The sequence below is a fragment of the Pocillopora verrucosa genome, chromosome 13 (genome assembly GCF_036669915.1).
Source record: "Pocillopora verrucosa isolate sample1 chromosome 13, ASM3666991v2, whole genome shotgun sequence".
Classification (NCBI taxonomy): Eukaryota; Metazoa; Cnidaria; class Anthozoa; order Scleractinia; family Pocilloporidae; genus Pocillopora; species Pocillopora verrucosa.
In genome coordinates, this window is record NC_089324.1 from 15,534,531 (window position 1) to 15,560,079 (window position 25,549).

The following is a 25,549-nucleotide window of genomic DNA, read 5'->3' on the forward strand; positions in this document are numbered from 1 at the left end:
TTGGATCTGGGTATGAGATTATCCCATCCCCAATAGACCCAAACAGCCTACCTTCCCTAACAAACCCCTGAGGCGCTAGTCAGGGTGGTTGCATTGTTTTAAGGAGATGCTTACCTTCTCAATTACTTTTTCCCCTCTACAAAAACGGCTGCGTTTGTTAACAGGCATCTTGAATATTTTTTCCTAAAGAGGATTTTTCTCATTGGAACAGGTATGCTGCCTATCCGATCTTTCAGCAAAGGAAAAACCTTAAATAGAGAGCTCGGCCTAAAATATATTCTTATAAAGGAAAGTTCCTATGCTGGAAAACTTAGACATCATAACTTTGTCAGGGTATGCAAAATATGAACGACAAGGAAGGCGGGGGAAGGGGCTGAGAGAGGGGTAAGTTTTGTTGAGGTCTGCCCCAGTCTCTTACCCAGAACGTTCACGTCGAGGCGATCCTATATTTCAGTTACAGCTGCACGATAGAATCTGGGTACGAAATTAGGTCTCCATTCACATCCCAACCCTGTTCAAAGTCCTATGCGAAGAAGAGGGAGCGTGTAAAAGGGAAAGGTAAGAGAATACTGAACTTGATATTCTCTTAGGAGAGGTTAGTATTTTTTTTTTCTAAGATGGAGATGCAGGGTCACGCAAGCCAGAAAAAAATATTTCACATTTCCCTCCTCGCAACTAATAACAGCTGTTATAATGGTGTTAATTCATTACTCATTTTATTCCAACCAGACTTTTTCAATACATTCCTCGCATGTACACATAAAAATATCATTGTTGAATGCTATTTACGAGTTTATGGAAAAATATACATATCTATAAAATTTGGATCATTTTGTAAGTTCTTCCCGCGTCAGCGAGATCGACGGCATAATTGAGTATTGAACTTCCACGGAAAAGATTTTGTACACCAATATGGCCGACGTGTATTGTTCAGGTACACCAATGTGGTGAAATTGACGTCATGCGCTCATGACTAAGGAGAAGCTTAGTTTAGAGTATGACGTCACCTGAATGGCATTAAGAACCTCTGGTCAAAGTGGAACGAGTAGAGGTATATTGCAATGTTCTCTGTTGGTTGCCTTTTTACAAAATTACATCTCTTTATGTACACATGTTTGTGCTTTCGTGAAGCTTTCACGAACACTATGGTTTTATACTTTTATTTTCAATTTGTATCGCATTAAGCAACAACTTCGCCATTCTTCATGCTTTTTAGGAGTTTCAAAATCATCTTTACGTCACTGCTAAGAGATTCCACCTCTTTATTTAGATTCAAAACCTGTTTATCTAGTTTTTTAACTGTCTGTTTCGTGTCCGCGAGATCTGTTTGAGTATCTGTTTCAGATGAGCTCAAAATCAACTCCAATTTTTCTATGGCTTCTTTGGTGCTGCAAACGTCTTTAAAAATTTCCTCTAGGTTTCTTGTATGTGTATCCTGGGTCTCCATGCTGTTTTGATCTATCTGTAGCTCCTCTTCGGAAAATCTGTGCTCTGCAATTCCTTCTAGCACAGGAGTTCTTAGACTTAAGTGCGGTTCTGAGAAGCTGGATCGCATAGGCCGAAATAGTTGCCCCTGCTCATCGCTCTCCGGGATCTCTTCCTTTTCGATACACTCGGTAGAATAAGCCCCAGAGAGACTGGGTCGGTGATTAGTGTTTGAATAGGACGAGATCGAGAACCTTCGTTCGAAGTCGTCATCAATCTCTTTAACGGAATTGCATTCAATTGATGAGTCATCAATTTTTTGGGAAGGATCGCTTTCGAGTTCTCTTTTGGTCATCGATGCTTGAGAGGATAATGTGGATCTAGACATGGGCAAATTTTCCCTCAAAAGACGATCGTTATCTCTGCCACTAAGGCGTCTGAGTTGTTTCTCGGCGATCAGATTTCCAGCGTCTCCGAAGAAGTCCTTTCCTCTATCTTCAGAATTATCTGTGTCAAAATGGTCACTTTTCCTTTCTTCACAGCCATCTTTTTCACTGTCTGGGCTCAATTGCCGATTCTCACATGTCGCGTCATGCGCATGCAGGGCCTCACAATCACACGTGATGGCAGACTCCCGCATAGGTGGTACAAAGTCCTTATAAGGGCTGCTTACGTTTGTAACAAGCGGTGCAAATATCGCAGGGGGTTTAATAGCCCCGGAAACTTTCCTCCTCCTCCCTGGTGGTGCTGGTTTCTCATTAAGAGAACTGTTGGAATTGGTTGGCGAATAGAATTCAGTTAAAGTGCGCCTTAAGCCCCCATTTCGACCGCGCTTTGGACGAGAAACCGTTTGTCCGTCTTTAAGGCTTCCGCCATAGGGACTTGGTGCCCTAAAACCAGAAACAACACTCATTAGTTTATTTCGCGGACTATTTTGTGTTTCAAATCCACGCGACTGGATAGAATTCCTTGAACTTTCAGCAGAATTTTGACGGCTCGCTCGAGCGCCTTCACAGTAAGGAGAGAATGAAGATCCCCTTGGTTCTCCATATGGACTGTTAGGACCATCCGTGAAGCTCCCTCTGAATGGGAGCTCAGAGAGGCCACTTCTACAACTTCCGCGCACACTCTCCACAGGTGAAGTAACCGTACTTTGACCAGAATTCCTGTGTCGGTTGCTGAAAGTTGGTGACGAAATATAACGAGGAGGTCTGGTTATACTAGACGAGGTATCCAAATCAGAGAAACAGTTACCATCAACATCGTCGCATGAGCCTCCCACAGTGTCTCCAATACCATTGTCAAATAAACCTATCGGAGTGTCTGTATTGTGGAGATCACTAGAACTGTCGAAAACATCATCATATAAACTCTTCCTTATGTCACCAATACTGTCATTTAACCTGCACGGATTGTCTTCTGCCATAGTTATTCTTCTTGGATAGCAATCGTTGTCGTCCTCTTCGGTTATTCTTTTCGGATAATAATTACTAGTGTCTTCGTCCTTTTCAGCAGCTTTTTTATCTCCGTTTGCGAACAGTGAGGAAGCATCGATCCCCTCGCAGCCCAATGAAAGATGCGTGGAAAAGTCTTGGCTGAATCTTTTTGACAACACAGGGGAATCACTCGCCTGTGAATTTGCGTCGATGGATTCATCTTCAGAGAACGAGTGTCGTAAAAGAAGTTTGTCACGTTCATCATTTTCTTCTTCTTCATCAATTTCTCCCATTAAACTCGCCGAACTTTTTGTCTCCACTTTCTTCATTTCGAGACACTGGCCTCCATCCTTTTCACCATTCGGTGAATTTGCTTCATTTTTTAATGAGAAATTCTCTTGATCCCACTCAAGACTTCGATCAGTAAACGGTTCACTCGAAGATTTCTCTTCAGGAGAAAAGTCCAATGCATTATTATTTATTGAGCCAGCATTCACTTCCACAGCGAGCTGACGCACAAGGGATCGCGGAGATTGAGGTCTTGATGTTTCGTCTTCAGGAGATGAGACAGATAACGGTCGTTTATCGACGTGATTCGATCGGTTTCTCAATTCCGACGAGTTGTTTTTCATTAGTCCAGTCCATGATTCTGAAAGCTTTAAGTGATTAGGTTTTCTATACAGATTCAACGTGTTTCCAGGCCTTCTGTTGAACCGAGTTGCGTTGCTATAGGAATTTTTTGAATGACTGGTGTGGTTCACGTGATTAAACACGCCATCAAGTGCGTTAGTCTCCGTTTCTTCATCGTCTTCTTCTTCGTCTTCTGAAATCGAGTCCAGGCCTCCCCTTCGCCAAATATCGCGCTGTACACAAAAAACAAGAAATTGCATCATTGTTAGATCGATGGGGATCAAAAATCAGAAATATCTGTGTCGCACTCAAAAATTGACTTAAAACTTGTACAACAGTGTTGAAAAACGAACCGCAAGAACTTTCAGCATGGCGTGCAACAATTCGTTTGGATTAGCCGGTGCTATCAAGTCTCCGAAAAATAAATGAACGGTTATTATCCCTCTTCTGTGGGGGATAAGGGAGAGGGGCGCACGGAGGGTTTGGTTGTCTCACAATAATATTTACCTGCTTCCTTCATAAGTCTCTGCATTTTTCATAATATGATTCCCTTATTACCAATCCTTTTTCTGATCTCCACTCCGTTACCCCGGAGAACCACGTTATCCTCCTCAAAAAATCCTCCGAGGCCCCGGCAACAAAGATTGATGGGTTCTTAAGAATCATTTTCGAGAAAAAGGTCAGGGACATTTTGCATTATAAGTACAATATTTCTAACGCTCAAACCGCTTCACACCTCATTTAGATTGCTCTTAGATTGAGTGTCGTAAAATCAATACCATAGTAATTACAACGGCCAATCAGAAGAGAGGAAAATATTCTGAAAAGCCAGTGAGAACTCGAGAACTCGAGTTAATAACAAGCAAGCTGCTAAAAGGGCGGGAAAACGCAGGCAATTGGTGTTAGATTTGCATCTGATTCGTTGAGAGAGTGGTGCGTATTTTCTGGACAAATCACAGAGCAAGGTAAAGCAAAACCAAAACAATCCCGGATTACTTTTGACGCTTAATAGAAAATTGTTCTAAAACCAAAACCAAAGCCGTCACAGCATCCAATCAGAACGAGTGATACAGTTACAAGGAGCCAATCAAAACTTATTTTAAAATCAAGCAAACAAAACTGCGTGCAATCAACTCACTTTGGTTTTAGAACGACACATTTTATTCAACCATTACCTCACTTGCTCCCAGGTCGTACGTGAGCTCAAGACTTTCGGAGAACTTAAAAGCAAAGTCTTGATAAAAATGCAAAACATTCTGCAAGCGATCACGTGTGATGAAGTACACGTCACAATAAGTCAGGGCCCTGACATCACCATTAGCTCTCTTTGCGGGAGTTCTCCGTGAAATGTCTTCGCCAAAAAGATCTCCTTTTCCTAAATGACGAAAACACATTGGTTAGAGGATTATAGCTGTGCAGAGTTGGTTTTGCTTATTTTCTTTTTTTTTGGTATGCCTTTGGCTAACAAAGTTCTTAACCATTTGCTAATCGAAATTTAACAAAGTTTCCGTGTATTTGCTAGCAGCACTTACAAAGCATTGTAACACCTACCAAGAATGGCTGCCACAGATTCCCCTTGTAACACCTCCATTGACCCATTAGCGATGTAATAAATGGAGTTAATGACATCATTTTGAGCCAAAAGCACCTCGCCTGGCCCAATATAAACCGTGCGGACCTGGGGCGAGAGCATTTTAAGACAGCCGCGTGGGGCCAGGTTAAAGGGGCTGAGCTCCAATAGGCCTTTGTACAAATGCATGCACACGTCTGACTGGAGTTCCTCCGGAAACGTGGTGAGAATCTGAGAAGAATCAGCAGAAAACTCTCAAGGTTAACTTTGTTTTTTCATCAAAAATAGATATTGATTTCAAACCCAGCTAAAAGATATACAAGCACGAAAGCAGGGGCATCAGACAAAAAAGTAACACTTCAGGTCCTTTAGAGTCTGAAATGGTTGGCGTATTCCAGACGTCCAGCAGTAAAACGGTGCAAAATCCAAGCGAAAAACGAGAGGTTTGGACCCACATTGTGCTTCGTTTTACTAATTATTTTTCTAAAACAGGCTACAAATTGTGAGCTATGCTCTTAATCGTATGAAGATATAAGACATGCAAGCGACTTTAAAATCCTTGTAATCATCACCACGATAGTGGATTAGTTGCATAGTTTTTAGAAGCAACGTTCATGAAATTGGCTTTGCTACGCATTTGTACGGTTTCCGCAATCTGAATTTCAAGTACAAAAACATTTTATTCAATCATGAGAATAAAATTATGATGTGACACTATAACTGCTCTAGGTTTTTGAACATTCTTTACATACCTCGCTGGTATCGACACCTCCAGAAAGAGACCATGTAGTGTGGAAATAATCTTCAAGCCTATTAGCTAAATCTTGATCAATTCTGTGTACTCTGATAAACTGTTTGATTTCGTTCGCGCGGGAATGGTAGCGAACTCGGTTGGCGTATAACTTTTGAATGATAGCGGCTACATTTCCAAATATAGCGGCATGCATCAATGCTGTAAAGAGATTTAAAGAAGTCATTGTTTATTTATGAGTAATTACAGCTGAAGGTTTATAGTTCTACGCTGTGCAGAGGGACAATCATTCTCAACGCAATTTAAAGAGATGTATTGTCGTTATGTGTCTTATGCGAGGTCTCTAAGTTCACTATTTTTAAGTTAATTGATTTTATTCTATTATAAACCCCATCCAATTTGTTCAAACGATAAATCGTTCGCTTTTAGAACTTGAATGCAGTTTTCTGACGGGAAAGCAACATCGGCTTCTCGCGTTGTTAGTAATAACATGCACGCAACATTTCAGCTTGTCTATTGGCTTTGAGCATATCAATGCATTACAAACAGTGCAGAAAATTACAAATTGAATGCAAAAAATTGAAAATCAACTGCGTGTTACTTACAAGCGATCTAACTTTTTCAAAGGTAATAAACTTCGCTCGCCTTAAAAACTTGTGCGATATTTTAGCCTTTGAAAAAAGGTAGACCTTCTCGTGCGGTACGTTTCCATCCCAAAATGCTTCAAATAGTTTGATCATGGTTACCTACACTAATAGATAGTGAATTAACAATTTCCTATTTTGCAGGCAGCGAGTGCTTACGGCAGTCGCATATTCCCAAGGCTACGAGCAGTCGCGCGAGTTAAAAAAAATCAGTGAAAAAAATTGATGTTTGCACGCCGCGAGGAGCTCTTGGAGTGACTTTGATGCGCCGCAGGAGCTCCAGCTGCCCTCATGGGCTCCCGCGGCGCACCGACGCCACTCCAGGAGCTCCTCGAGAGCTTTCCGCGGCGCGCTAACATCATTTTTTTTTAATCTTGCGACGGACTTCGCCGAAATGGAAGGACTCCTTGTATTCTACAAATTCCCGGGTCTTGGTTAGTAAGGACGAGGGAAAGGTGGATGAGTAAAGAAAACTAACGAGGGGACTGGGATCCGTACTCCTTATTTCCAGTGCTTATCATTCCCCAAGCTTGCCTCGTTTTCATGGCTATACTCGGTTGCCGCAATTACAAAACTCTTATGAAGTAGAACAATATTAAAAATATCAAAACGAACCTCCAATCAGCATTGTAACAACAGCAAACACTTTTTCGCCATTCGTGTTTGCTGCCACGTTACCAAATCCTACCGTTGTCATACTGGTCAGCGTAAAATACAAAGCGGTGATGTAAGCGGACCCTTCGTCGGGTCCAGTCTCTGCCGTAAAGTTCACGTACGGTTTGTTGATTGTCTCGCCAAGCGCATACAGCCAACTAACTGTTGAATTTTCTAAGACTTCAGATAGACCAATCACATACCAGATACAGGCAAGCCAATGAGCCATCATCGCAAATGCTATCATTAGAAGAGTCAATAGTATAGCACTGTATTCAGTGTAGCGGTGAAGCTTACGAACCACGCGAAAGAGTCGGAGAAGGCGCCCGCATTTAAGAAGTTGAATAAGAAAACCCTGTTGATTAAGAAAAAGTGTCTGTTAGTTTACAGAAAGCAACTGACTTCATCCATGTTGAGAAATGTTTCACCCTGATGGACTAAATTTTAAACCTATTCGCTTACCAGTTAATTTCGTTACATTAAAATTGCATTTTATTGTAACGAATTTAAGAAAATAAACGACACTTTTTAAACATATGTTTCGACAGTTCTTCGGTCATCTCAAGTTCTGATTTTTAAAAAATAACAGAATCGAGTTCAAAGTGTATAACAAAATGCTGATTGGACAAAACAAACAACAGTAGCAGAATAATGTATGCAATTACAGGGAAAGTTGTAAATTAACATGATATGGTCGATGAATAAGTGTGGGTTTCTCCCATTGAATATGGATAACTTCTTTGATTTTAAGTTGGAAAGTTGTGGAAGCGTGATGTAAGATACTAAAACACTCATCAGAACATAGAGTGTGACATTGTGCAGAATTGTGTAAATGTTTGAAAATGAGAGAGGTCCTTTCACTGACCAAGTGCTCACGCACATGTGTGGATAAATACCGGAAGGTCTCGCCAATTTTGTTGGGTTAGGGGAGGGATAGGTGCGTAGTTGCTTACATAAGGACATTGACACGAATTATTTGATGTAAGATCCTTATCGATTGATATTTGAGTCATTCAAATTTTAAAGCTTGTTTTATAGTCAAAGATGAGGAAGGTGAAATGATATGTCTCAAGTCGTTTTTCAAAGGGGAGGCGACCAACACGGGCATGATGGGGCAGCAATGTATAATGGGTAGAGGAGAAGGTGATTTTCCTTCTTTTTTTCCCGTCACCCCTATCTACCCCTCTTCATTGCCGCGCGCATTTTGGTGACGACTGGGAACGAGTCAGCCAAAAGAGTATTATTAGGTTACAATAAAAAGTAATCAAAATCTGCGTTTAGTCAGAAAAAGTAGAAAAAATATCAGAATAAGAGAAAAAAAGTAACGAAGGTTTACACGTATATTTAGATATACATAATAAAATAAGGTCAATAAAGGTGCCTTAATGTGACGCGAAAACAGAAATTTAAGTGAGACTTTCAGACTCGAGATGAAATGTACATAGTCTAAATGTATCTACGAGGTACCTCATTGAATGAAGAGCCTTTTCTATCAAATGTTGAATGAGCCTAGATAACGAAAAGAGAGAAAAGAATATAAAGAAAGAAACAGCCAAATGATACGACGTACTAATTCATTAGAGCGGACCATTAGTGGATAATGGCGATGATGACCAGTAGCATAATTTCTTGGAATTTAAAATAAAACTTTATTCATTAAAGATGAGGAGAGCACGATTACAATTTCCGTTGTTATGTTTCTAGTATTATAAGTTAGTTAAATGCAATTGTAATGATTTAAAGCTTTGTTAGCATGATTCTAGATCTGGAAAGTTAAGTTAGAAATAACTATTTCAAGCCAAGTTGTAAGCAAGTTGCATTTACACGGAACAGCGGTTAAAGTTAGTTTTGCATGGTTAGTATATGGCATTGTTCGACCTTTGCTGAAAGCCGCACCTCAGTGGACTCTGTTTAAAAGCACTTAATGTGATACCTGTAGCTGTTGTTTGCTATCATCACGCGCGCGCTGTATCGTTCACGCAACGTGATCTCTCCTCCACCAACAGCTACTTAAACTGGAAGCACTTTCCTTTTTTTTTCGGGGAGAGGTTAATAATAAGTTATTACTTCAATAGAAAATTGCGCTTCAATAGCGCGTTGCGTGCGAGACCGCGACAACAGTTGGCTACGAAAGACGACAAAATTAGAAACCCTCTAGTTCAAATAATTTCTGTTTACAAGAGGGTTTATTGTGAATAAATCCCAAACTCTATCAGTTTCGATGCATGAGTCCTGAACTCTTTTTGTTGCTTTCTGTAATATCATATACGCGTTATACTATTGGTTGTAACCTTGATTGTTGGTATCTGAGCATGGTAGGAATTACCTCCACTGCACTTGATATCGATCGTTATCAAACGAAATAAATGCTTTACTTACCCAAGTTTGATTGACAAAATATAAAGCCTCGAATGGCAATGCTGCCAGAAAGTCCAAAACAAACCATCCTTTAAGGTAATGAATCGCTATTTTTTTCTGGTCATATATAATCCGTCCACTTGGGTCCACGAAGGAAGTACGAAAGTGAACCACGATGTCCATAATAAAAAATAACTCTATAACCATATCAAATATAATTAGGTCCCTTTTCCGATCGTTTCTCCTGTAAGCGACGTTATAAGGGACCATGATTGCAATATAAGTTGTCAAGATGAGTATCCACCAATCCCAGAATCCTTTGGTGTTACTATAGTGTAGAAAAAGAAACTTTGATTTCTTGTCTGTCTCTCGCTTGTATTGAGGTAGTCGCTCGGAATTAAACGAAAACGACTGAAAAGAAAGAAAGAAAAATAACAAAGCAAAAAGTTAATGCATCTATACAAAGAGAACGTATGCATAGATGCATAGTTTAGTATGATGCATAGTATAGTATGATGCATGGTATAGTATGATGCATAGTACAGTATGATGCATAGTACAGTATGATGCATAGTGTAGTATGATGCATAGTGTAGTGTGATGCATAGTGTAGCATGATGCATAGCATAGTATGATGCATAGCATAGTATGATGCATAGCATAGTATGATGCATAGCATAGTATGCATATACTGTTTTCTTCAAATAGATCGATCAATGTTAGTAACCTAGATGATAGTTGGGTCTGAGAAGGGGTAGGTGAGTGTGCAGTTGCTCAGACACTTAAGAATTTAATTTTTTTTGCTGTAACGAACTCAATCGAATATACACTTTGTTATTTTTCACCCATCCCCTTACAACGTTTCGTCAGCTTTTTTTTCTCTTTCGTTTGGTGAATATTTCTGTTGTCTTTTTATTCTCATCACTTTCTTTGCTGTATCAGGGATCGGCCATTGTCTATTGCCCGCGGCAGGGGTAGAGTCGGAGATCTCATGGTTTTCAGGGGAGTGGAGGGGGGATCAGTTGTCACTAATAGAATATTAGAAGGGGGACCACAGAAAAGCGAGTGTTTCTTTTAACCCTTTCATTCCTCCCTTCTTCTTCCAATCCGTGGGTCAATTAAATTTTCACTACGTTTTCCGAATCACGAATCGATCACATTTTGTCCGGCTTTTCGGTTTGTCACATTTTTGTCAGTGCAATGATTTCTCTCGTTTCCCAGCCGACACTTAGTTGTTCCTTTCCTTTGTGGTTTTACCGCAAAACTTTTCTTTTCCTCTATTTTCTTTAAACTTATATTTAGTTGCGTTTATCTTTGTAAGTTCATCTCGAATTTACAAATGTTTAACCAAGCTGGAACCCTGGAAATGTTTTACTAGCGGGGATTATTCTTTACTCACTCGCGCTCTCTTAATAGGTCTTCGTGGATTCGCTTTGTTCGCAGGACCAGTACTCTGCGCATATTGTCTCGACAAGTGAAGAAGAACATCTCTGCTGAATTTCCTGGAACGAGACCTACTCAACTTTTCAGTGCCACCCGAAACGGAAGCTAAAGAAGCAAACAAAAAAACACACAGACAAAACAAAAAATCAGTGATACTTCATTAGGTCCTAGCATCCCAGCGAATAATTTAGTTTCTGTCAAACTTTGAGAAGCCATTGTGTTTAATTGGATGTTATTGTAAGAAGTCAGTAATTTTCCAATCCATTCCAAATCCAGTCCAATTCAATTTAAGTCCAGTCCGAATGCAAACTTCCGGATAATGAGCGATCAGCGGAGTTTCCCCAAAACCATCATGGCGGACAAGCGTGGCGGAAAATATAGACCTTTATTTGGACTGGACGTATTATGAAAGATTCTAGAGATCATGATCCTAGTGAATAGGTAAGTGTCATCTCTGCGGTATTTTTTGTAGCGTAGCTTAGAGGTATAAGTGCATTAATAATATCCACCGTGACCAACCAAAACAGTTATTTGGCAAGTGGTTGAGTATATATTTTTCCAGTGTCAAATAAGGATGAGAATTACTGCAGATAATTTATGAATCATTCTCTTTCCGTACCTGTATAAGTAATTTTGCCTACGTACATGGCTTTCACTTTGAATACCAGGTCCTACCAACCTTTTTCTTACGTACATTCTTATATAGTATAACCAGGTATCAAGGGCCTCTTCGATAATCCCAGTAAACGGAGTGGAGAGGTTAGAGAAGAAACCTTTACCCATCTTTTAGGCTATAAATTTTCATCCTTATTATCACTCTGGATCAATATCAGTATCTGGGCAACTGGCCACCTACCCCTCCCCTAACCCAACATTAACCTTAAGTTGTTGTCAATTGACTGTTGTTGAGTTAGGGGAGGGGTAGGTGGGCAGTTGCCCAGATGCTGATATTGATCCATCACTCTTAAATTTCATTTAAGTTACTGTTAATGGTGCTTGGGTATTTTTCCTGGGAAATTTATATCCTGTTGTTCCCCACCCTCTCAATCCCCTTCCCAAGATCTCAGCAGCTCTGATATGAAAAGATAAACATTTTTACAAAGTGGAGAGGGACCAGGTTCATTTGAAGAGGCTCTTGCTCTGGTTCAACTTTCATACCCACATCCTGCTCGGGGATTTCTCCGCTAATCTTCCTCTTAGTTATGTCTTTATGTGAAGCAAGAAAAAGAACCACATTGCCTTTCTCATTCTTGATTGGAACAATGTCTAATAAGCACCAAAAGGGGGATCCTATAAGATAATTCAAGGAATTAATACAAAATGTTTTACAAAATGTTTTACAAGATGTTTTACATACAAGATTGAAAAACTACAAAAAAGACAAGTTACAGTGAATTCCAAGTAGTAACAAAACAGAAATCAGAAAAGCGAGTGTGTTGATGTTATCTGAAGAAGAATCCTTTCTTTGGTGGCCAATTAATAAAGAATTTATTTCAAACTTCCTTCTTTTTCCTTAACATAGCTGAATAACAAACTGCATGTCATGCACACCCTGTGAATCAGTTATTTAACCCTTCAACGCCCATGAGTCACTGAAATAGAATTTCTCCTTACAATATTTATAATATTTTGCAATATTAACCTGACAAGTGACGAGATTAGAGAAAAATTGTAAATTAGGGGATTATTAGTTGATCAAATACCAAATTATCCAAACTAGCATTATAGGAACATATGTCAGACAGTAAGAAGAATTATTAATTTGACCTTCAGAGTGAAAGGTTTAAATAGTACTGTGTGTATTAAACATCCTGCATATTTTTGGGATCAAAAATTTTCTGAAGTTTATGTGAGTATAGAATAGAAAAAAATATTTTTATGAAAACATTTCTTTGTTTTGAATGTTTAAATCTGAGATCATGTTTAAACTAGACCTGGTGTTTCTTTAATTTTCATTTAAATTGATTTTGATTTAAATCTCAATTGGTAGTTTTCAACACAATTTAACATCTCACTGCCTTTTTTTTATTTTGAATTGAGCTAATATTCTAATTGTAAAACACCTTGTTCATTTTTGAAATTCCACTTTCACCTGTAAGTTCCCAAACAGTTTGAACATTTTGGTGATGCTCTCAATAACCATTGCCTACTGTCTCTTTTCATAGTAAAAGCCTAATTTTATTTTTTTAACTTTTCTGTCAGTTTTAAGCTCTTTCCTTTTTGTCTATTTATTTAACGAGTGAATTTATTGCCTTGTAGGTTTGCCTAAATTCCTTTTGGTTTCATGTGGCTTTTTAAATATTAGACAAATTATTGCAGGTGTGACTTGAAATTTTTTTTAAAGGAGGTTAAATTTCATAAAATTTTTCAATTAGACGATAACACGAGACGTTAAGAGGACCAAAAAATTTTCAAGCAACTTATTCCGTAAAAGCTATCCCTTCCAAAGTGGTTAACTGTCACGTTTTTCCTAATTTGCGCTATGTGATCTATAGTTCATTCAAAAGTTTTTTTTTTCAGTGTAATTTTAATGAGTTTTGTAAACAACTGATAGTGTTTTTAAGTCGGCCCCAAGCTGAGTGGTAAATAAAACGGAGAACTACAAATATCTTCGACGCTGTTACTTCCCTCTTTTAATTGTGTTTTGGGATTTTAAGACGCCGAATTTTTTTGGCGTAATTAGGAGTATTGAGTTATTCCCTCCCTAATCAGACTCATTGGCGACGTTGCAATAAACTTTTGGATAAAGTGGCTTTTCATGGTGTTGAACATGAATAATGCTCCTTGATTGGTTATTACCCTAACCTAAAATACCGGAAAATATTCTTTTCAGGAAAAATTTTAGTCATCCAATGGCGCCATTGTTATTTACCGCTGAGGCGGTCCAGATAAGCGTGGAGTCGTGTAATTACGTTATTACACTGTGATGGCGTGCTGCGAATTGAATACTTGAAGGGCTTGTCAGATCTTCGTGTTTTAAAGACATAGAGGCTTATTGTAAAGTACTTGGTTAATTCATTTGTCTCTTCGTAGGCGCAGAAATTTTCAGTGGGGGTTGTTAATTGGAAACATGAGATGAACTGCAGCTGTATATGTAACGTGCGTGTCTTAAATGAAAATGGTTTAGTTCGTGAATTACGTATTAAGCTTTGTACATTAAAATAGCTCAAGAAGGAATAAGACAGCTTATATTTTAAAAAGAGACTGTCTAACCCTTTAAACCCTTAAAGAAACCAGCAACTAATTTCTCCTTACAGACATAAAACTGAATCGTTCATGTAGATCATGGGAATAATAAAAGGAAATGGTCGTCAGCCTGAGAAGCTTTGATTTTTAAACGAATTCTCTTAGACGGTCTCAAAGCTTTCCGTGTTGATAATGAATTAGGGGACTTCGCAAACGACAGTGAAAGGCAGTTTACATGAGATCTGACTAGCACTTGTAAGTTAACGGTTCCCAACCTCCCCTCCGCCTTCACATGCAAATCGATAGCGTCTATTGTTGTGACCCTTGCTACAAACGTCGTCAATCTTAACCGGTTAACAGGTTCCATTCTTAAAATTTTAATTTAAGCCACGTGCTGTCTTTGATTGATTTTCTCTTGTTTGACCTAGCTCCATTAAACGCATCTAACTTCAGTATTACCCCCAACTATTTTCTCAATCAAAGGAAAGTTAATGTGGTCGTCGGCAGAAGTCATGCAAGCGTTCAAATTAGTGTTTACTTCAATCTGACGTTTTGAACAAATTGGAAAAAACCTTTTGTTGTATTGTAAAGTTGTGGCTGCCATGAGAAAATTAAGAAACAATTTTCAGCGTCTGAGGTCGATTAGGTTTAGTGCAATCGATGACTAGAAATTTGGAATTAAAAAGAATTAAGAGGCTGCAGGCGATTTAGTATACTGTGAAAGATGTTTATCTTTGGAAAAGGACATAGTAGAATTAAGAATTGAAAGCCAGCCTCTTCTTTGTGAGAGAAAAATAAGGGGAAAAATACCTTTCGTGTTCAGGGTTGGAGATATCTGTCTGTGCCTTTAGGTTTGAACAACGTTAAATTAAAAAAAAATGCGAAAAAGCTTTCTCTTTGCAATCAAAAATTTGAATGTACAGTTGTCGATTATCGTTGTACATTTTCTTAACAGGCGCGAGAATGAAATTTTGGGTGATGGTTTTCATCATACCCATTTTTAGCATTATTTAATTGCAAGAAATTACTGCACCTCGCCGCTTGCTTTGACCAATAAATGTTTCTTTTTCCATTCTTCTTCTGGCAATAAAAATTATTTCCAGTAGCTTAAGAATAATTAATTGGTAGGTCATTCTTTCAAAATAAGTCGATTGATTGTCTGGTTTTTAATGTCAGCTAAACCCCCCCGCCGACTAACCATCTATTACTTTTGCTTTTGAGAGATTTTTGTTCTTGACCGTTAATAATTACGATATCTTCTAGCAATCAAAATATACTCATGGGCATGTGAACAGGTCGATAACGATCGCATTGTTTCAGGCACTGTGCCATACTGATTTTAAATTACTGTTGTATGAATTAGAAGAAAACCATTTCGTTCTTATTCACTGATGCAGTAATGAGAGGTTCTGTTTTGAGTTTATTACGCAATCTCACTGAAAAAGGCCGCGAAGTAAAAGAAGAAGAGAATATAGCGTTAAGATGTGACGGCTGTTATAAGAAGAATGTAGAAATTCAAATTTCCTTTAAAGCTCCCACGTTGCTGCGTATCGTCGCATCAGAACTGACAATTAAAGAGAGTAGTTGTCGTCAGTTTACACTGAATGTGCCAGGCAACCAGTACTTTATCACAAAAGTTAATTTAAATATCTTTTGACGTTATCTTGCAAATAACTTACCGGCGACATAAATGAGTGGGATGTTACAGAGAAACAACGGGAAAAAAACGTTCAGGCTTTATGAATCTTTAACGTTATACATATGCAAGCTGCCCAAAAATGGCTCCGACATTTGTTCCCTAAGGCTATTTTGATTTCTTCCTTTTTGTTTTAATGCATTGTGAATTTGTTTACAAAATGCCAGGGACAAGTTTTAAATTACGAGAGCGGAGAGAAAGTGCTGAAAATTCTGATATTTTAAAAAGTAACTACTTAATTCAACTTCTTATCTGGAACATCGCTTTTTCTGGAGATGTTCTCTGTTTTTATTTGTTCCGATTTGCTTTGCTTTTCCTCTTAGTTACTATCCCCCTAACGGTTTATAAATTTGTGATGTACTCTACGGTTTTTCTGAATTAAAAACAAATAGAAATCTGTCAAATGATACTTATTTATAGGCTCATGCCTTGGTTTAGAAGTATTGCGATTGTCAGCCAGATTAGTTTTAACTAATTTCGGTATCATTCTGTTACTACGGACGGAGCTGCTAAAAGGAATTGGCACCTCATGTTTTGTTGTGCTTGCTAGCTATCATTAGGATGAAGCTTGGAAACAAAAGCTACCTCTAACTTTGCGAAAAGAATATGCTAAATACTTTCGATTCGTAAAAGATATGGAATATTTGCTTTGTCATCGTTCAAATTGGTTTTTCCTTTTATTTCATATTCGTGTTTTGGAAGCCATCATTTGTAAGGAAGCAAAAAGGAAATTTCTACTAAATTTCGCTCTGAATCAGAAGAATGATTTGATTTTGGGGTCTTTCGTAGAAACGGTCTTTTATCTTTCGAGTTATCACTGTAAATAGAGGAGAAATTGGAAAATATTCACTTTGAAACGTAAAAATCCCTTTACGTCGGCTTCTTTTACAACAGTTTCTTCCGCTCACCGCACATAACAAAGTTTTTCAATTTTTTTTTAGTCTTGTAGGCGGTGTTACGCTCAGTTCCAGGATAAAGTCACAAGTTTCATACCTTCCTGATTCGTGAAAAGTCCAAAAATTCAAAATGTAGATGATATCTTTCTCCTCAGTAGGAAAAAGGAAAAAGGAAATTTCTGCTAAAAGAATTGCTTTCATACATCCGCTTTGAATCAGAAGAATAATTTGATTTTGGGGTCTTTCATATACAAGGTCTTCTACCTTTCTTTCGCTGGAGCTATCACTCGAATAGAGGACGAATTGGAAAATGTTCACTTTTAATCATGAAAATCCCCTTACTTCGGCTTCGTTTACGAAAGTTTACTCTTCAGTGAATTGTAAAAAGACTTATCTCTGGGAAAATGCCAGAGTAATCGCTTACTTATAATTGCTTCCCCCACAGGGTCGTAAGAAGCTATACCCATTTCATTTTCATTATCACAACAGAAATCTTTCCTTCTCTTTGCATGGCGCTGTAAATTACTTGAGTCTGGACAAACACGGGTATTAACACCAAAAGAAAAATATAACCACCGCACGTATTTTTTGCAATTACAGTTTGAAATGTTCTCACCGCAAAGCGCGACAACTGTCGTCTGGTGCAAATTGGAGAATGTACTCGCTTTTAGCCGACGCGTTTCCGATACTAGAACGAATTGCTTCCGCGCACTAATGAAAAGGCGAAACGGAATACTCGAATAAATTACCATTACAGAAATAATAATAATAATACGAATGATAAAACAGAGCTCTGCGTTGTTGTGTTGTGGCTGACGACTGAGTGCAAAGCACGTTGTATAATGATACAGCTATTTTTCATTATTAACGGCTTTTAACAGAGAGTTTTAAGTGGTCGCAATATAATGTAAGCGGCTTATATGATGTCGTTCGTTGAAAAGGAATCATAGCAGTAATTACATCGGTAGGGAGAACACAAAGGAGTCAGATTTATTTCAGCTCTTCAATTGTTTGTATAAGACTCATACTAAGCGTAGCGATTTCCTATTCACAAAGTGATAATTTCGCTGAAATATTGCGCTTCTCGGCCAAAAAAATCAAGAGGGCTTTTTTTTTTTACGTTGAGAATATTCGTGACATGAAAATAAATTCAAGAAAACATGTAAATTCTTTTTTTACAGACGGATGTTGAAATACCTTACAAGCCAACAATTGCGTTTGGGAAACCGCGTTTTGTTCAGATATTTGCACAAACTGTCAGTATGAAATGAGTCTCCGAAATAAGTTTCTCGTACAGCCCATTCGCAGTTTTCAAAAGATTTGCCTTCTCTTTATTTTTCGCGGAAGTGTGTGTATATTTTAGGTAAAGTGGCTGTCCCTTTTTTATTGCAATTCGCACTTAAACGCCAGCTCTATCGTGTTATTGAAATAAGCATAAAGGCTGTAGGGAAAACAATTCAAATTAATTAAAATTTTTTCAGGAAGAATTAAAAAGAACCGAATAGGTTTAGTGACGTCGAGACTATTTTTGCGATCGCTGGCGTTTCTTGTTAATGACGAAGTGTCATTTTTGATATGCCTGTTGTAAAACCTAAGCTTGTGGAGGGCGTTTCTTTGCTAGATCTGTTGACTAAACGCAGCAAAATCATTTCGTTGTTTGCTTTAGGTTTCCTTGCTAACAAGCGACCTTTTTTACATCTACATCACTCATGGATCTCTCGTTCGCGGTCGGCAGATACAATTAAATCTTCACCATAAGTGATGTATTTCCCGTTTGATTAGCAAACTTAGATACTACAATGTAACAATCAGTCTACATAATGCAACGAAACAAAATGGATTTACCAGCGACTTTCGTCAAGGAAAATTAAACTCGAGATACTTTTTATTTAAAACTTAGCGTGTACAATTTGTACAATTCAGCTTATTGTCAAATTTTTTTGGTTCTGGTATCCGTTCAATATTTCCTTTTGAGTAATGTATTGGATATCTGATTATTCCTGAGGTTTTTTTTTTTACATGGAGTGCTCTCGGTATTCATAAAGCAATAAATGCGTTGTCGGTTCCTTAGTGTAACTAACCAGGCCGAACCAAAGACCAACCCTTGATAAACAATTAGAAAACAAATTCCCCTAAAATACAAAAGTAGTCAGAGGGAATCATTACTGATTTGAACGAATGGGCTTAATGTCAAATCCACATTTACTTGCACGGCTCGTGTTGGCAACGAAAAGCGTAACATGCACGAACAGATTGTTATGGAAAAAATTATATGGAAAAAGAAACAAAAAAAAAACAGTTTTCTTTTAGACATCAACGCGCTAAACGTTTTACAAACATTTTCGTTGTAGATGAGCCAGTCTGAATTTTTTTCTCGACCTGCGTAATGTTGTCCAAAATATATTCGTTCTTCATTAGGAAGAAACGCACACAAATTTGGTTCAATTTACTTGTTTGCGAAGCCTGAACTTTGTTCGCATCTTTACTCGTTGTTTTCTCTCAGATGTTCGACATCGTCCGGGAAATAAGCATCGTATCGCCCCCTTGACGGTTTCACTTTACGATATCTGACGAAGAACTTATTTCCCGCTCGTGAGTAACATCTATCGTCATTGATCGATTGAAAATTAAAAAGAAAGCTCTCCGTTTAAGTGGTGGCTTGTATCTCTTTACGTCAAACTTGCTGGTATTGCCTCGGAAATAAATCTCGTATTTCGTTACAACGGGTTATCTCGACGTCTTCGCGGGGAGTTACGTTAGAGTCTAACATCATCCGTCGATTTCTAACCAAAGGTTGTTGGTTGAAGTGGTGAATAACCATCAGATCCCTTTTGTTCGTGCGATATTGACACAGGACTTCAGAAACCAAACAGCCCGTCATGTCTCTGGACATGTTATGATATGATACGTTATGGGTCGCGCTTCTAAGATCAGTGCAGAATCGTTATCCGTGTTGAAAATTGTCACTTTTTTTAGAAGAACACATGGTGAAAAGATAAAGAAATTTTGGCGTGCCCGTACAAAAATGAAATCTGGCTGATATCTGTTCGTGACTTTTCCGTGAGCGCTGAATTGAGTTCGCTTCAGCTCGATCTCAAGGGTTTTGTATTCCGTTTGAACAAATCAACGTGTTGCGGGAAAATGTGCTGCGCTGTTAGGCTGATACTCAGAGACTGCTGTGCAATTGTTTTGCAAAGTCTGCCTCTGACCTTGAGTTGACAAATCATGTTTTGGATTTCACTTGAATTAATGTTTTTTTCCGTCGAAATAAAACTCTAGGCTTTTAGCTGTTCGTTGACGCGTCATCTCAGAAAATTGAGTTATTTTTTTTAGTGCTTTAATTTTCGACCGAAGCAAGGAATATGTGTTGAACGAAATTGTTATCACAATTGAGTCAATGGTAAAGGTGTTTTGATTTCGGTAGAGTTACAAGAAATGCGAGTTATTTCCCTTGACGTATTAAACGCCATTGTGTTACAGCCGTTCTCAAAAATGCTTTGAATATGTTCATCATAGTTTCGCTAAAGTGTATTGTTCGACAGAGGAAATGATCTGAAATTTATGACCTTTCTGTGGGTTTTTGCTAATCGATAATTGGAAATCTGTAAAGAAGCGAAATAAAAATGAACACAGGAACATTTCCATACATGTAAATTGTAAACCGATATATTACATCATTTTCAGATTTTTCTTGGACAATCATTATAGTTACTTGGTAAAGGTTTTTTTCTTGCCAAGAATTATAATCTTTTATAGGAAATTTATGAATTTACGGTGAATTGGGGATGATCCTTTGTTGCATATGTTTAATTTTACTAAGAATATTCCTCTGGTCAGCGAAATTCAAAACAGAAGGTTAGGTTTATTTTTTATGTTAATGACCTTGTGTTTGGTGCTCAGTTGAAGGAAGAATTTTAGAACTGTGTTTGTCGTTTGACCACATATTTCGTGCGTTTTATGGAACTGAACGGTCCTCGGAGGACGACAGAGAGATTTGCCTTCAAACATGCCTGTAACAGATTAAGCTTTATCTCGCCAGCTAGAGTTTTTGGCGATGAAATCGTCAGTTCGAATAATGTGCTTATAACTCCTTATGTAAATTTTTTCTAAGTTGTTTTTTGTTGTTTGAAGGTATTATAGCCATTGAATGCCCAGACTTAATTGCAACTTCCGATAGAAAGAGTCAGAAGAAAAATACATTTTCTGCGTGAGCCCGTCCAAGAAGATAAATGAAAGAAAGTGAAAGTTTAACTCGTCAGTGAGTAAAATAGTGTCGCCGAGCATTGTCCACAAATATTACCGCGCGATTCTTTTTTCATTAAACTAAGTGCCTTAGTCTAACAACGCCTCAGTGTTACGTCGAATGCTGCCAGAATAGTTGACGTAAGATTATTATGAACCGATAATAAAAGTAAGAAAAATACGCTCACCGTTCTTTTTGTAGAACATAATCTCCTTCTTCAGTTCCACTTGCGCCTTAAAGGCTTTTTGTATGCTCGTTATGTCGTCCTGGTTTGTCTCCAAGCCGTATAAAAAATTACAACCACAACTTCGCCTCATGAGTTCGCTTCGCGAAAAGCCCGTGAGTTCACAGAAGCCATCACTGCAATACACTATAGGGTAGTTGTTCTTTTCTTGCGCACCACCGAGGACAAAGTTACTATCTAAGGACACGCAGGAAATACCAAGTGTTATTACTAATAATCGGTCAGGCAATAAGCACCAGTTATAAAACTGATGCGACCGGACTAAATTTAATGCATTTCTAAGTTGTCGTTAAATTGTAGTTGCAACGCTGGCTTTTAGCTGAATGACAATATAGCGTACTGCTAAACAATAACAGAATTGTACATTATTTAGTCACTCACTGCCTCGGTCGAATTTCTGTGCGATCGTCTCTAGAAAAGTGTTCTGTGGGGCAAAACGTCCGCGGCGAATCGGCATGCTCTCTCTACGTGGGATTCGTTCGAAGCTGATTCTTACAGGATGTTCGTCGTTAAGAGTAAGCCTCCGTCGAGAAACTCAGTAATTCCTGTAGAGCTGGCATATTTTGAGTGGATTTAAGATACATTATATTTATGCCTCGTGTAAATACTGTTCGGTAGGCGGGAGAAGTTGACCCTATAAACAAACATCGACCAATTCGCTGCCTCTTCTGCGATGGCTAGTCCAATTTAGCGCCACGGGTAGCTTTTCACTCCAGAGAATCTCTGGCATCGTATCTGCTTGAATGTTACGAGCAAAAATACTGTTTGATAAGGCGCCTGGCTGAAATAAAATCAAATTTGGCAGTAATTGCCTTGGTAAGCCAATCAGGCTCGAGAAACTTAGTCCGGTTGTCAATCAAGCTTCGCCGATCGAACACCTGCCTACTACATGGACATTTAGCTGCGGTAGTCTTGTGTAAGACGCTATCAGGGAGTATACAGCAGAAACAAAAGACTCTCGTAACTTTCCTTGAAACAAGTGACGCTATTTATAAACTACTAATAGGTCTCCTGCCGTTGTAGACAGTTTTAACTAGATCTCTTTGCGGCTGTTGCTCAACAGACACTTTTGCCCGCTGGCTTTATGTCTTCATGTTTTGAACCTAAGAATAGGGAGGATGGTCGTGTTTTTTCACTTAATAACTTATGTTTTCAGTTGAAATTACCATTAATTGATCTCACTTGGACGTCTTTTTGGTGTATATGCATTAAAATAGAGATTTTAGAAACACACAAAAAAAACATGTTTTGAACGAATTTCAAATTATGCAAAGTGTGAACATCGATCTGATATTCCAAAAACTTGCTAATTGAAAACTATTACTGGCGCTGATGAAATTTCAATGTATCCAGGTCTTTCTGGTACTCGATAATTCCACGCCAAATTTTCACCTCAAGTAGTTAAAAGTGATGTTTTGATCTTTACGTGGGACCGCGACCATAATCGGCATACTGGTAACACTCGGTTGTAACTTAAATGACTACGAGCATGGAGAATCATGTACATCACGGTGATCTTTCATGTGGAATATAACAAGATAAACAGCCCAATGCCTGTATTTTTACAAAGACTTGCGAGAGCACGTCGCTTAAAGTTTCCATGATGTCCTATTTTTAGTGCAGCCCCTGTTTTGGTTTTGGCGAATTTAATTTTGTTTGCATGACAAGTTTTTGACGACGACAAGAGTTACTCGGCAACCAGGAAGTAGTTGTTGAGAGCTCTTTCGGGTTTCTGTCACTCGCGACGAAATTCTGTCCTCTCCTAAAGTTTGACATGAAGAGTTTGCCTTTTAAAATGACAGGGTCTGCTACGTGACGTGGACATAATTACGACTAGAGTATGGCTTCTTGGCTGTAATTTGTATTCAAAATGTAAGTGAAAAAATTCACATGTAAGTTCTAAACTACGGAATTGTGACCAGATGTCATTTGGCCGCATTTGTATCTCCGTTTACCTTATGGGAAAATAAAAGACGGAGGGAAAAAATATAGTTGGCGACTTGCAAAGGACCTGTTGTCTAGCGGGCGTCAATCAGGTGTTACCAAAACATAATTGCCCTGTTTGGATTGTACCGTAATTATTTCTCTTGGGTAAGAGTTATTAAAGGTGTACAGAACAGGTATCAATAAAACTTTGCCGCCAGCATTTGCTTGGCGCCAAAATATCACGAAGGTTGGCTAAAAGTTATCTCGAATTCATTTGAAAAGCTTGTTTTTTTTCAACTTGACATGCATTAAGCTACCACAGCAGCTGATATACACTTTGCACTTTTTTATGAGATCACACCTTATGATGGCACGTTTCGAGTCATTCTCGCAGCTTAAAACTTCGTAATAAATGTTTCGCACTTCAGGAGAAACAACAAAATTGGCCGATGTTATCCCCTCGTCACTGCGAGCTGTTAACAAGACCAGCAGCGAAACTGATAGTGAGGACTTAAAAATGTGACAAAAGGCTGAAAAGCTTGTTTTTTTTCAACTTGACATGCATTAAGCTACCACAGCAGCTGATATACACTTTGCACTTTTTTATGAGATCACACCTTATGATGGCACGTTTCGAGTCATTCTCGCAGCTTAAAACTTCGTAATAAATGTTTCGCACTTCAGGAGAAACAACAAAATTGGCCGATGTTATCCCCTCGTCACTGCGAGCTGTTAACAAGACCAGCAGCGAAACTGATAGTGAGGACTTAAAAATGTGACAAATTTGTTTCAATTGAAAGCAACAGGACACCCTTGCCTGATTGCCTGTGAATCTTAAGCGCAAACTGTCTTGAAATTTTTCACCAAGAAATTAATTCGATGACAATTTTTCGTTCGTCAAACTCAGCTTTGTCACCTCTTCTTTGTTGTAAAACATCTTTGTTAAGTTAGTCAAATGAGATTCCAAGAAGACCGTTCATATTCTCCAAGATTCATTCTTAAATTCTCCTCAATTATAGCGCACATTTCTTGTAATTGTTACAAAGGAAAACGTCGCATCTTACTTTTTTCCCGGTGGTTTTTTTTTTCTGTTATTGTTATCACCTGCTGTCTTCCTTACCAGTTGTCTTCTGTGATTTCCTTCGAAGGAATTCCAACAGTTTCTAAACATGGATGATCCTACTTTTATTCGTAAATTTCTGTATGAATTGCTTATTTCTTCGAAGATAGCATAGAAAGAGACAAGAATTTAACTATAACTTTGCCACACTGACGCTAATGTAGTTTTAAAAAAATGATGATAGAGCAATTTGAAATTTTTTTGAGTAAAGTTTTTTCAACTTTACAACACAGAAGTTTTTTAATCTTTGCGTTTTTCTTTAGTTCAATAATGAACAGTACCGTCCCCCCTTTTTACTTTAGTTTGATATTATGAAAATGTAGCTTAGGTTTTATAATTACTATACACATTAACAGTAAGAAAATTGTTTCGGCTTCAAAACACCGATTTGAAATGGCGTTTTAGTGTGAGTCGCAAGGTAACTTTCATCGCTCTAAAATATATTTCATATCATCGGTAGGAAAAACAAAAGAGAAAAAAAACCTGGGAAAACCGATAGGTAATGACCTATACCCAATTGTGGCAAGTTGTATTGGTATTTTAATGCTTGAATATAGAAATATTTAAGCACAATTTTGGGATTTTGTTATACTTTTCTTGGCTTGCATGTACTTGCATTGTCTAGGCGTGTGTGCCCACTGAATCTTTTATGACCCAAAATAGAGATACGATAAAACCGCGGGCACGCATTTAGTGTTTCAGTTGTGGGCCTCTCACCGTGGATTAAGGGAAGACATAACAATTCTGAGTCAATAATAATACATCTGGCGAATTTATAGCCCAGGGCTTATATATTATATTTAAAGTCTTGGCTTTCACGTAGCTGAGGATTTTGTGCGTTAAAAAGCTTTGGGACTTAACAAGAAGCGTCTTTGATGTTTTCCGAGCCCGAAGTTTAACCCTCAGCCGGCAAATTAAAAGTGAGAAAACGGACATGAATTCATCACTGGAAAACGAGAATATTACTACATGCAAAACATGTAAAGCAAACATACGCTTATTATGGGAGAAACGTTTGCTCTTTAAAACTTATTTCTTCAACGACCCAGAGAATTTGTTTTGGAAATTTAGCAGGATCCATCACACGAATTTTTTGACGAAATCTAACTAGGAATTAGTTACTTCTTACTAAATGTGACAAGCACTGCTGTTTTCCATAGGACGAAATAACTGTAGCACAGAATCCCAAGAGTTATATGCAAATGATATATAGTCTAATAACCTCCCAGTAACGTTATACTCTTCTGTTTTCCTACTCTTGTAGGATATCGTGAAAGCTACTGGCTTTGCATGGTTTTGAGATACGCAAAAAATTCACTATATCTAG

General features: G+C 38.2%; 1 protein-coding gene across 1 annotated transcript; it reads right to left on the minus strand.

The window, feature by feature from the left end:
- Positions 1 to 708: 708 nt before the first annotated feature.
- LOC131772250 (potassium voltage-gated channel subfamily H member 8) lies at positions 709 to 21,915 on the minus strand. The gene is made up of 11 exons (XM_059088140.2): positions 21,558 to 21,915; positions 21,120 to 21,353; positions 12,070 to 12,201; positions 10,868 to 11,016; positions 9,490 to 9,879; positions 8,578 to 8,619; positions 7,072 to 7,465; positions 5,814 to 6,013; positions 5,043 to 5,292; positions 4,667 to 4,866; positions 709 to 3,724 (listed from the first exon to the last, which is right to left on the minus strand). Exons 1-11 carry the CDS (start codon positions 21,631 to 21,633, stop codon positions 1,181 to 1,183), a joined length of 4,611 nt encoding a protein of 1,536 aa, XP_058944123.1. The 5' UTR covers positions 21,634 to 21,915; the 3' UTR covers positions 709 to 1,180.
- Between the last annotated feature and the right edge of the window lie 3,634 nt (positions 21,916 to 25,549).

Coding starts and splice junctions, on each gene's coding strand:
- LOC131772250 (XM_059088140.2), bottom strand. CDS start 21,633: ATGCCGATTCGCCGCGGACGTTTTGCCCCACAGAACACTTTTCTAGAG. Junction 11,017..12,069: donor AATCCCCGAGCAGGATGTGG/GTATGAAAGTTG, acceptor TTGCTTCTTTAG/CTTCCGTTTCGGGTGGCACT. Junction 5,293..5,813: donor GAGGTGTCGATACCAGCGAG/GTATGTAAAGAA, acceptor GATTCTTCTCAG/ATTCTCACCACGTTTCCGGA.